We start from the raw sequence: 12638 nt of genomic DNA, 5'->3' as shown, positions 1-12638 counted from the left end.
ACTGAGAGCACCACAAAATACGTAAATTTACACATTCCCTTGGGGGGGTACGCAAAATTAGGCGCGTTTTCGTGCATGTTCAGGTCCCCTAAAATGCAATTTACTTTTGACAAGAAGAAGAAGAATAAGGAAGAAACGGAGCAATTACAATAGGCCTTCGCACCGCCTTCGGTGCTCGGGCCTAAATAGGGAAAAAACGGAGCAATTACAACAGGCCTTCGCACCGCCGTCGGTGCTCGGGCCTAATAATACAAGCTGTTAATGCCTAACCAAGAATTAAAAAATCAAGTGTTAAACAGACATGTAATGGTAGCTGAATTATATTTAGGTTCATTGGTGGTTCACAAAAAGTTTTGAGTAATAATGTTTATTTGTTTTTTTTTTTTTATCCTTGCCTCCACAATTTGACCACAAAACAATATCTCCATTTCTGTAAAATATTCCAGTGAAACAGTAGCTGGGTGACATAGAGTTGAAGAAAATAGTTTGCATATCATACCTATTACAGGAGTTGGTGGTGGGCATGGATGGAGATCTGTAGGAAAATGACATCAAATTTATTAAACAGAAAAAGCTGTGCCAGAGATGATGTGTGTACTCTCTCTCTCTCTCTCTCTCTCTCTCTCTCTCTGGTAGTGTATATATATATATATATATGTATATATGTATATATATATACACTACCGTTCAAAAGTTTGGGGTGACTTCCCTATTAAATCCCATGGCAAAGTGAACTTTTGAACGGTGGTGAATATATATATATGGGCACGTTACCGTGCTAATCACAGGTTAACGCAAAGCTTAATGGAGGCCAATAATTTTTTTAATCATGCGTTGAGGCTTTTTTTTCTGAAGTCTTCAAATACATAAAATAAAAGAGACATAAAAATAACGCAGACAAAAAGACTTCCATATAATCACGTGAGGAAATTTCCAAGGTCAACATAAGTTTCAATGTTTTCGTCAAAAATTTAGAGGATTGTGTTAAACTTCTTACTTTGTTGATACACAGACTGGCAGTACTGTCCATCAGGAGGAATGGCATTGATGCATCCACATGTGTCATTCATGATGTTGTCACATGATCCATATGTCAGACAGCGATCACATGACCAGCGATACTGATCCTCACATCTGCACTGGAAACCACCACTGCTGGGAGAGCAGACTGGAGACAGGAATAGAAAACATCAGGATCATCGACAAACATCATGATTTGGACATAAACTACTGGAAATTCTGCATGACCCATCAGTGTGAAATGAATCCTACCTGTAGAGATGTTGACATCAGAGATCTGGATGTTGTTGCTGATGCTGATGGGAGCACTGATGTTTGTCAGAATGCTCCTCAGTTTATTTATTACTGTCATATCTGTGGTGTTCAGCTCAACAGAAAGCAGGTATTTATGGAGAACTGGAGGTACTGCAGAGAGAGGTTTGAAGAAACGTGATATTAGCAACATCCTATTGAGTAATAGTTACCTATAAATTACTTAAACTAGTACAGTCCTGTCAATCTTACATGTCGTTTTTGGAGAGGGTGTTGTAGCAGGACAAGCTGTGAAGTCTACAAATACATAAAAGAAAAGAGACATAAAAATAACGCAGAAAAAAAGACTTCCATATAATCAGGTGAGGAAATTGCCAAAGTCAACATAAGTTTCAATGGTTTCATCAAACATTTAGAGGATTGTGTTAAGCTTCTTACTTTGTTGATACACAGACTGGCAGTACTGTCCATCAGGAGGAATGGCATTGATGCATCCACATGTGTCATTCATGATGTTGTCACATGATCCGTATGTCAGACAGCGATCACATGACCAGCGATACTGATCCTCACATCTGCACTGGAAACCACCACTGCTGGGAGAGCAGACTGGAGACAGGAATAGAAAACATCAGGATCATCGACAAACATCATGATTTGGACATAAACTACTGGAAATTCTGCATGAACCATCAGTGTGAAATGAATCCTACCTGTAGAGATGTTGACATCAGAGATCTGGATGTTGTTGCTGATGCTGATGGGAAGCACTGATGTTATGTCAGAATGCTCCTCAGTTTATTTATTACTGTCATATCTGTGGTGTTCAGCTCAACAGAAAGCAGGTATTTATGGAGAACTGGAGGTACTGCAGAGAGAGGTTTGAAGAAACGTGATATTAGCAACATCCTATTGAGTAATAGTTACCTATAAATTACTTAAACTAGTACAGTCCTGTCAATCTTACATGTCGTTGTTGGAGAGGGTGTTGTAGCAGGACAAGCTGTGAAGTCTACAAATACATAAAAGAAAAGAGACATAAAAATAACGCAGAAAAAAAGACTTCCATATAATCAGGTGAGGAAATTGCCAAAGTCAACATAAGTTTCAATGGTTTCATCAAACATTTAGAGGATTGTGTTAAACTTCTTACTTTGTTGATACACAGACTGGCAGTACTGTCCATCAGGAGGAATGGCATTGATGCATCCACATGTGTCATTCATGATGTCGTCACATGATCCGTATGTCAGACAGCGATCACATGACCAGCGATACTGATCCTCACATCTGCACTGGAAACCACCACTGCTGGGAGAGCAGACTGGAGACAGGAATAGAAAACATCAGGATCATCGACAAACATCATGATTTGGACATAAACTACTGGAAATTCTGCATGACCCATCAGTGTGAAATGAATCCTACCTGTAGAGATGTTGACATCAGAGATCTGGATGTTGTTGCTGATGCTGATGGGAATACTGATGTTTGTCAGAATGCTCCTCAGTTTATTTATTACTGTCATATCTGTGGTGTTCAGCTCAACAGAAAGCAGGTATTTATGGAGAACTGGAGGTACTGCAGAGAGAGGTTTGAAGAAACGTGATATTAGCAACATCCTATTGAGTAATAGTTAGCTATAAATTACTTAAACTAGTACAGTCCTGTCAATCTTACATGTCGTTGTTGGAGAGGGTGTTGTAGCAGGACAAGCTGTGAAGTCTACAAATACATAAAAGAAAAGAGACATAAAATAACGCAGAAAAAAAGACTTCCATATAATCAGGTGAGGAAATTGCCAAAGTCAACATAAGTTTCAATGGTTTCATCAAACATTTAGAGGATTGTGTTAAACTTCTTACTTTGTTGATACACAGACTGGCAGTACTGTCCATCAGGAGGAATGGCATTGATGCATCCACATGTGTCATTCATGATGTCGTCACATGATCCGTATGTCAGACAGCGATCACATGACCAGCGATACTGATCCTCACATCTGCACTGGAAACCACCACTGCTGGGAGAGCAGACTGGAGACAGGAATAGAAAACATCAGGATCATCGACAAACATCATGATTTGGACATAAACTACTGGAAATTCTGTATGACCCATCAGTGTGAAATGAATCCTACCTGTAGAGATGTTGACATCAGAGATCTGGATGTTGTTGCTGATGCTGATGGGAACACTGATGTTTGTCAGAATGCTCCTCAGTTTATTTATTACTGTCATATCTGTGGTGTTCAGCTCAACAGAAAGCAGGTATTTATGGAGAACTGGAGGTACTGCAGAGAGAGGTTTGAAGAAACGTGATATTAGCAACATCCTATTGAGTAATAGTTACCTATAAATTACTTAAACTAGTACAGTCCTGTCAATCTTACATGTCGTTGTTGGAGAGGGTGTTGTAGCAGGACAAGCTGTGAAGTCTACAAATACATAAAAGAAAAGAGACATAAAAATAACGCAGAAAAAAAGACTTCCATATAATCAGGTGAGGAAATTGCCAAAGTCAACATAAGTTTCAATGGTTTCATCAAACATTTAGAGGATTGTGTTAAACTTCTTACTTTGTTGATACACAGACTGGCAGTACTGTCCATCAGGAGGAATGGCATTGATGCATCCACATGTGTCATTCATGATGTCGTCACATGATCCGTATGTCAGACAGCGATCACATGACCAGCGATACTGATCCTCACATCTGCACTGGAAACCACCACTGCTGGGAGAGCAGACTGGAGACAGGAATAGAAAACATCAGGATCATCGACAAACATCATGATTTGGACATAAACTACTGGAAATTCTGTATGACCCATCAGTGTGAAATGAATCCTACCTGTAGAGATGTTGACATCAGAGATCTGGATGTTGTTGCTGATGCTGATGGGAGCACTGATGTTTGTCAGAATGCTCCTCAGTTTATTTATTACTGTCATATCTGTGGTGTTCAGCTCAACAGAAAGCAGGTATTTATGGAGAACTGGAGGTACTGCAGAGAGAGGTTTGAAGAAACGTGATATTAGCAACATCCTATTGAGTAATAGTTACCTATAAATTACTTAAACTAGTACAGTCCTGTCAATCTTACATGTCGTTGTTGGAGAGGGTGTTGTAGCAGGACAAGCTGTGAAGTCTACAAATACATAAAAGAAAAGAGACATAAAAATAACGCAGAAAAAAAGACTTCCATATAATCAGGTGAGGAAATTGCCAAAGTCAACATAAGTTTCAATGGTTTCATCAAACATTTAGAGGATTGTGTTAAACTTCTTACTTTGTTGATACACAGACTGGCAGTACTGTCCATCAGGAGGAATGGCATTGATGCATCCACATGTGTCATTCATGATGTCGTCACATGATCCGTATGTCAGACAGCGATCACATGACCAGCGATACTGATCCTCACATCTGCACTGGAAACCACCACTGCTGGGAGAGCAGACTGGAGACAGGAATAGAAAACATCAGGATCATCGACAAACATCATGATTTGGACATAAACTACTGGAAATTCTGCATGAACCATCAGTGTGAAATGAATCCTACCTGTAGAGATGTTGACATCAGAGATCTGGATGTTGTTGCTGATGCTGATGGGAACACTGATGTATGTCAGAATGCTCCTCAGTTTATTTATTACTGTCATATCTGTGGTGTTCAGCTCAACAGAAAGCAGGTATTTATGGAGAACTGGAGGTACTGCAGAGAGAGGTTTGAAGAAACGTGATATTAGCAACATCCTATTTGGTAAAAGTTAGCTATAAATTACTTAAACTAGTACAGTCCTGTCAATCTTACATGTCGTTGTTGGAGAGGGTGTTGTAGCAGGACAAGCTGTGAAGTCTACAAATACATAAAAGAAAAGAGACATAAAAATAACGCAGAAAAAAAGACTTCCATATAATCAGGTGAGGAAATTGCCAAAGTCAACATAAGTTTCAATGGTTTCATCAAACATTTAGAGGATTGTGTTAAACTTCTTACTTTGTTGATACACAGACTGGCAGTACTGTCCATCAGGAGGAATGGCATTGATGCATCCACATGTGTCATTCATGATGTCGTCACATGATCCGTATGTCAGACAGCGATCACATGACCAGCGATACTGATCCTCACATCTGCACTGGAAACCACCACTGCTGGGAGAGCAGACTGGAGACAGGAATAGAAAACATCAGGATCATCGACAAACATCATGATTTGGACATAAACTACTGGAAATTCTGTATGAACCATCAGTGTGAAATGAATCCTACCTGTAGAGATGTTGACATCAGAGATCTGGATGTTGTTGCTGATGCTGATGGGAACACTGATGTATGTCAGAATGCTCCTCAGTTTATTTATTACTGTCATATCTGTGGTGTTCAGCTCAACAGAAAGCAGGTATTTATGGAGAACTGGAGGTACTGCAGAGAGAGGTTTGAAGAAACGTGATATTAGCAACATCCTATTGAGTAATAGTTACCTATAAATTACTTAAACTAGTACAGTCCTGTCAATCTTACATGTCGTTTTTGGAGAGGGTGTTGTAGCAGGACAAGCTGTGAAGTCTACAAATACATAAAAGAAAAGAGACATAAAAATAACGCAGAAAAAAAGACTTCCATATAATCAGGTGAGGAAATTGCCAAAGTCAACATAAGTTTCAATGGTTTCATCAAACATTTAGAGGATTGTGTTAAGCTTCTTACTTTGTTGATACACAGACTGGCAGTACTGTCCATCAGGAGGAATGGCATTGATGCATCCACATGTGTCATTCATGATGTCGTCACATGATCCGTATGTCAGACAGCGATCACATGACCAGCGATACTGATCCTCACATCTGCACTGGAAACCACCACTGCTGGGAGAGCAGACTGGAGACAGGAATAGAAAACATCAGGATCATCGACAAACATCATGATTTGGACATAAACTACTGGAAATTCTGCATGACCCATCAGTGTGAAATGAATCCTACCTGTAGAGATGTTGACATCAGAGATCTGGATGTTGTTGCTGATGCTGATGGGAACACTGATGTTTGTCAGAATGCTCCTCAGTTCATTGATGACTGTCATATCTGTGGTGTTCAGCTCAACAGAAAGCAGGTATTCGCAAGCTTGTGGAAAAACAAGGCCACAAAATTTAGAAACCATGTAAGATCTTCCACTTTCAATATAGTAATAAATATTATCATCATAAATCATAAATTGTTATTAATACTACTGCATCTGTTTTGTTTTATGATTAAACCTCAGACTTTTTTATAGTTTACACCGTTAAGTCTGGAGACAAGAACAAAAACATTCCTGTGATGAATCGTTCATGTCAAATGCTACATAACTAAATCATAGACTCCACAGTTGTCAGAGTTTATTAGGGTATAAATTAGCTTAAACGGTAAAAACGATCATGATTACTGTTTGGATTAAACACTTACTTTGCTGCACTCGCTGACAGTACTCCCCATCATTGGGAATGCCTTTAATGCACCCACATGACTTGTTTGTAGCACCACCACATGTCCCATAGGTGGTGCACTTTTCACTTGGCCAGATGAAGCCGTTCTCACAGCTGCAGTGGAAGCCAGAACCATCTGGGCTGCAAACTGCAAAAGAGCAGCACATTTTCTTTTAGACAGAAATGATGAAAACTGAAAGAATAAATAATTCAGAAAATAACAGACAGAAACAAATTATTTTCTTATGCAAGTTTATTCTTACAGCTTTTCCGTACAAAAAGACCTAGAGAGATATGAGTGACGCAATTAAAATTGTATTAAGACATAATTTAGCTGTGTGTGTGTGTGTGTGTGTGTGTATAAAACTAATATTATATAAAGCAAACAGCAGTTTAGAGAAGTTAAAAGATTCGGTGCAGATTTCAGATTTCATGCATAGGCACATGTTTTTAACATGGATTTAAAAATGTTTACATTTGGTGAAAGTTTAATCTAAACTGGCAGTTTCTTCCACTTGTTTGCAGCATAACACCTAAATGCTGTTTCTCCATGTTTAGTCTTGACTCTGGTCTGGTCTAGTTGACCAGAGTCTTTGGATCTAAGATCTATATTTTCTGAACATACAGTATCACAGATGTATTCTGGGCCTAAACCGTTCTGTATAATTGTAAACTATCAGGTGAGTTTTAATATATATTCTGTGACTGACAGGAAACCAGTCTAAAGATGTTAAACTAGTGTGATGTGTGCAAATCTTATCCTTGCTGGTTAAACCTCTAGTTGCAGCATTCTGGATGAGCTGCAGATGTTTAATGCTCTTTTTAGGAAGTCCAGTAAAAACAATTACAGTAATCCAGCCTACTGGATACTCTTGGATAAGTTTCTCCTGCTCATTTTAGGAGACAAAACATTTGCTGCAGACAGTTTTGATGTGGCTATTGAAAGTCAGAGCTGAGCGTATCAACACTCCAAGGTTACGAACTTGGTCAGTGATTTTAAGAGCCAGAGTCTCCAGGTGTTTACCAATGCTGACCCTCTTCTCTTTGCTTCCAAACAGAATAATGCCAGATTTGTCTTCATTTAATTGTAGAAAATTGTCCCTCATCCAAGTGTTTATTTGCTCCAGACACTGACACAGTAAGTCTTTTGAGCTGCAGTCATCTGATGACAGAGACACATAAAGTTGTGCATCATCTGCATAACTCTGATAATTAAATTTCTGCAATATTTGACCCAAAGTGAGCACAAGGCCAAGAACTAACCTTTGGGGGACTCCACAAGTCATGGCCCCTTGCTCAGATTCATTGCTGCTAATCTTAATGAAATAACATTGGACTTCTAAATAGGACTTGAACCAATTAAGGACCTCTCCAGAAAGTCCAATTTTTTAACCTGTGCAACAGGATTCTGTGATTTCCAATATTAAACACATTGCAGCAGAACCAGGACTGATACATGATCAGAATCAATCTTTTAACACTTTGGTCTGAAGCATGAATTAAATTGATCAAGATTTCCACTTCCGTTTAAAAAGTTATTGAGCTGGTTAAATAACTTTCTTAATAATCTTGAATATAAAAGAGAGGTTAGAGACAGGTCTATAGTTATTCATTATAGAGGCATCTAGAGTCCTTTTCTTCAGAAATGGCTTGATGGCAGCTAACTTTAGTGACTTGGGGAAACGCCTAATGCCAGAGAACTATTCGTAGATCACTTTCTACTGAGGTAAAATTTGTTTTTAAAAAACATAATATCTTCTCTTACCTGTAGTGATATCAGTATCTGAGATGTTTACGTCAGGGGTGATTTGGACAGGGAAGGTTACATCTTTGAGAGTGTTTCTCAGCTGAGTCGAGTCAGTTGTGTTGAGCTCGATAAAAATCAGGTAATCATGAACAGGTAAAGGAACTGTTGAAAGAAAATCTAATTAGAAACTATTTATGTTGTGACACCTAATAAACTCCATTTTCTTAAGACAATTTGATATATCCCTCCTTTTTCAAAAACTTAAAAGGCCATGCATGAATTGTTCTGTTCATATTAGGGTTTAAATTCCCAGCTAATGGTACAGTAAGCTTATCCAGCTGATGAGATGATGTATTAAAACTCATGTGGACTCTGACCTCCTTTTCTAAATCATTTACTTTCACAGCTACAAGCTTAAAATTCAAAATACTAACCTGTGAATATTATGTCAATTTGTGTGATATTGACTGCTTTGTTGACTCTGAAAGGAAAACTGGTGTTTCCAATACTGTCTTTTAGCAGTTCAATCACTGCACTGTAGCCAACAATGATTTCAACCTCAATGATGTATTTATACTGCTGTTCATTTTCTTGTGGGCAAAGAAAAGAGAAAAAGTTTATTTATTACAATAGCTGAAATGCAATTAGAATATGCAAAAGAAATTTTACTACTATAAGATTTAGATTTGAATAAAGCAAGCTTCAATAAAGATAATTACTTGTTTTTGGCTGGCATCTTTGCCCATTGAATGGAATATTGTTGATGCAGCTACATGTGTTACCACTGAATTCATCACAGGCTCCATATGTCATACAGTCTTCGTAGGACCAAGCATACTGATCTTCACATCTGCACTCATACTTGCTACCATTGGGATGGCACACTGGAAAGAAAAGACATAAAAGATTTTAAAGTAAGAGTGTAAAATCTAAATGACAAATAAGAAGTGTTAATATGAATCTTGGCTTCCAAAGCAAATGGGCCAATGTTGCTGAGATGCTGCAGGATTTTGTATGGTTCATTGTTAAAGTTTAACCTTTATAAAGCCCCAGAGGCCATACTGACATAAATTACAGTGCAGTTTGTAAGTCCTAAAAAATGTCACAGTTCCTGTTGTGTTATTTTAACTATTACCTCTCCAGCACTTAGTTTCTTCCCTTTTCAGATTCTGATGTAAACATTAAAACCTTGTTGCATTTTATGACAGATTTATGTCTAAATACACTATTGATATTTAGATTTTCCTGAAGTCTTTTTGACTATTCAAAACCTTTATTTTTATTACAAGCCATATTCATCCATTCATGCACATACTCATACAAGTAGGAGTGGTCACAAGAATGAATTTCTTCATTCTAAACGCTGTAAACAACTTTATTTTATTCTGTTAAGTGCTTCATTCTACTTATAGTACTTATCATATTTGATTCATACACTTTCACAGACCTATTGCATCACATTATGGTAAAAACTTTCCTCAAAACTCTGTAATATACAACTGATCCTTGCCTTCTGCCCCCTGGTGGATACCATTGCACTACAATAATTCTGATATTACACAGTAATATACAGTACTTACATGCTTATCATTTATTTATTTTATTTTTTTTATTTTTATTTATTTATTTATTTTTTCATTTTGTTAAAGGAAAGACTTCAGAAGTCTTCTTCCACTGAATCCACTTTGGTCAGGTGATAAAAGGTTAAACAAAAAAAAACTATAACTTTTAAACCCCCTTCACAAGTGTTTTTTTTTTAATAGGACAGTCTGTCCTGATGGATTTATTTTTATTTAAGCTGGAAAAAACTGCTAAATGATTTGCAATTCAGTGAAAATAGTCAAGCAGTTTGGTTTTGGAAAAAATATTCTAACTCCTTAACACCTGATTGTTTTACACTAATATAAAATATATAATATAAGAACTAAATAAATACAATAAAAGTCTGGTTTATTGTTGTTGTAAGGAAAAATGTCAATATTATAAATATAAATTTGTTTGTACAATAAAGTGTGAAGTAAAAGGTCTGAATTAGAGCAGCATTCACAGGACGGTTTCAGGTACAGTACTTTTACAAAACTATACCCATTAAATTAGTTAATACAGTATTTATGCTCCACAACTCATGTTTTATTCAATTTTATATCAAGAAATTACCAAAAGATTATCCCTCTTGTTCCAAAGCTTTATTGTAAGGAGTTTTAATTTCTTGTACATTCATGCAGCAACATGAGCCAGATGAGCCATCATGTTACAGTTTGAAGGGCTTCTCCCATTCTCTCCCATCTTTCTCAGTGAAATGCTGCGTACATGGTGCATTGTGTGGAAGTAATTTTAATGCATATGGTATTCAGTCATATTTACTCATACAATAACTACAAGTGTAATCATTCTTTTACTTATAAAATGCATTCATTCATTTATTATTCTCAATTACATTTCATGATGTGTGTTTTCTTTTCCTTCTGATATAGAACATTACTGATATAGAACATTAACGTTATTATTCTTCTGTTGGGTCATTGTATGTGAGGACAGACTGAACATTCTTTCAGATTCATGACGTGGGAGGAAGATAAGACTGATAGGCAGCTGATAGAAAACAATTGTTTAGAAAATGACAGCCTGATTGGGTGAGAATGACGCCTCTCAATCTCCTTTTTTACTACTATCAGTTTGAGAGACTGATCCTCAGCTGGATCCAGGTTGAATAAAAACTGATGCTAATGATGCAGAGTCAGAGTCTCTCTGGACTTCACGCGAGTCTGGACGACACTCTCAACTTGCAAGTGAAATTTTTTGTAATTTCTACTTCTCCTGTAATAAATCTTCTAATTACTTTTACTGATTCAGACTCTTGGTAATTTTTCTATAACAATTGCAAAAATTATTAAACCACAATTTATTCATCAGTGTTTGACATGGTGTTTTAATTTAAAGGACCTTTGTGTCGTATGACATCTCTCAACTGCTGCATTGTGTTTTGGCTGTGATAAGTTCTTTTTTCTGCTCATTTCGATGTTTTAAGTTTTGTCTGGACTTCCGTAGCAGTACAGCTTCCTTGAGACCATGTTTTTTACTAAGTCTAAAGCCAACGCAGCCTTTGGGCATTCCTTATAAGTATCTATAATACTGCAAAGATGTAAGTAGACACAAACTGAGGTCATGGTTTATTCAAACTTTTCTTACCAGTGGTGAAGTTAATGTTTGTAACATTCACGTTGGAACTTAAGGTCAGACTGAAGCTCCCACTGTTCAGTAGATTCCTGAGGAAGTCAACAGTTCTGATATCTGTTACATTCAGCTCCACATCAACGTCATATTCAGCCCGAGCCACCTGCTCTGTAAGATAATTTCACCAGGAAACAGGAAGATTATTTTCTTGTTTGTTAACAAGTTACAACTGTTAACATCACAATCATATCTGATTTAGACTGAAGATCAATCTTACGTTTCCTGAATAGAAAGATTCTTCCTTAAAAAAAAAAAAAAAGAAAGAAGAAAAAAACTCCAAGACAGTTTTTTTTATTCTAAAAAACAAATTAAAAATCTGTCCTTTTATATAAATTATTTATTTATTACAACTAAGAACTAAATCAAGAGGCAGGGGCAGTATTCATTAAATTGAGTGTTGCTAATTCACTTCATTCAGTGAAATGATTACCATCAGTGTGGGAACTTCTAGAAATGCAGAAGCCTTTCCAGTTTCACAACATTATCTACATAAAAACATCAGTTTCCATTTTCCCCAGGGGTGGAATTTCAGAAAGTTCCCCTCAAGGTCAGACTGTGCAATGATCAGAAACTGTAAACAACCCAATGGATACAGGCCGCACTCCAGACCTCAGTTAGCATATTAAAGATAGGCCGGTATAAATACAAAAAAACTGGACAAGTATGACTTGTTGCAAGGTTGGCCTGCAGAAAACCTATTCTTTTATAAATAAGCCTCCAGCTGAAATGAAAGACTGAACTGCCGTGACAAACTGCCAAAGAAAAATGCTCCCTGTCTAAATGCTTTCACATCAGAGCAGGTTTTCATTGTTTATGATTTAACAAGCTTCAAATTCCTCCTATGTTGGTATGCAGGGTGGTTGGAGGAAGCAGCATAATGAAGCACTCCTCTAAGATATGAGATTAAGACT

At 37.1% G+C, this 12638-nt stretch overlaps 2 protein-coding genes across 2 annotated transcripts in view; both read right to left on the bottom strand.

Annotated features, from left to right (window-relative positions):
- Positions 1–2032, bottom strand: part of LOC121634199 (E3 UFM1-protein ligase 1-like) — a 17769-nt gene extending 15737 nt beyond the window's left edge. The window contains 6 exon segments of the mRNA XM_041976713.1: positions 346–535; positions 998–1168; positions 1273–1425; positions 1525–1569; positions 1711–1881; positions 1986–2032. Coding sequence (XP_041832647.1) covers positions 346–535; positions 998–1168; positions 1273–1425; positions 1525–1569; positions 1711–1783 — 632 coding nt within the window. The 5' untranslated portion in view covers positions 1784–1881; positions 1986–2032.
- A 16-nt stretch (positions 2033–2048) lies between these two features.
- Positions 2049–10779, bottom strand: LOC121634198. Its single transcript, XM_041976712.1, has 23 exons — positions 10749–10779; positions 9276–9377; positions 8512–8655; positions 6727–6894; positions 6265–6405; positions 5990–6160; positions 5804–5848; positions 5552–5704; positions 5277–5447; positions 5091–5135; positions 4839–4991; positions 4564–4734; positions 4378–4422; positions 4126–4278; positions 3851–4021; positions 3665–3709; positions 3413–3565; positions 3138–3308; positions 2953–2997; positions 2701–2853; positions 2426–2596; positions 2240–2284; positions 2049–2140 (listed from the first exon to the last, which is right to left on the bottom strand). Exons 1-23 carry the CDS (start codon positions 10777–10779, stop codon positions 2049–2051), a joined length of 2739 nt encoding a protein of 912 aa, XP_041832646.1.
- Between the last annotated feature and the right edge of the window lie 1859 nt (positions 10780–12638).

This window comes from Melanotaenia boesemani, chromosome 22, assembly GCF_017639745.1.
Source record: "Melanotaenia boesemani isolate fMelBoe1 chromosome 22, fMelBoe1.pri, whole genome shotgun sequence".
In the NCBI taxonomy this organism is placed as follows: domain Eukaryota; kingdom Metazoa; phylum Chordata; class Actinopteri; order Atheriniformes; family Melanotaeniidae; genus Melanotaenia; species Melanotaenia boesemani.
Note: the sequence above shows the minus strand (reverse complement) of the source record. Positions and strands in the feature narration are given on the sequence as shown.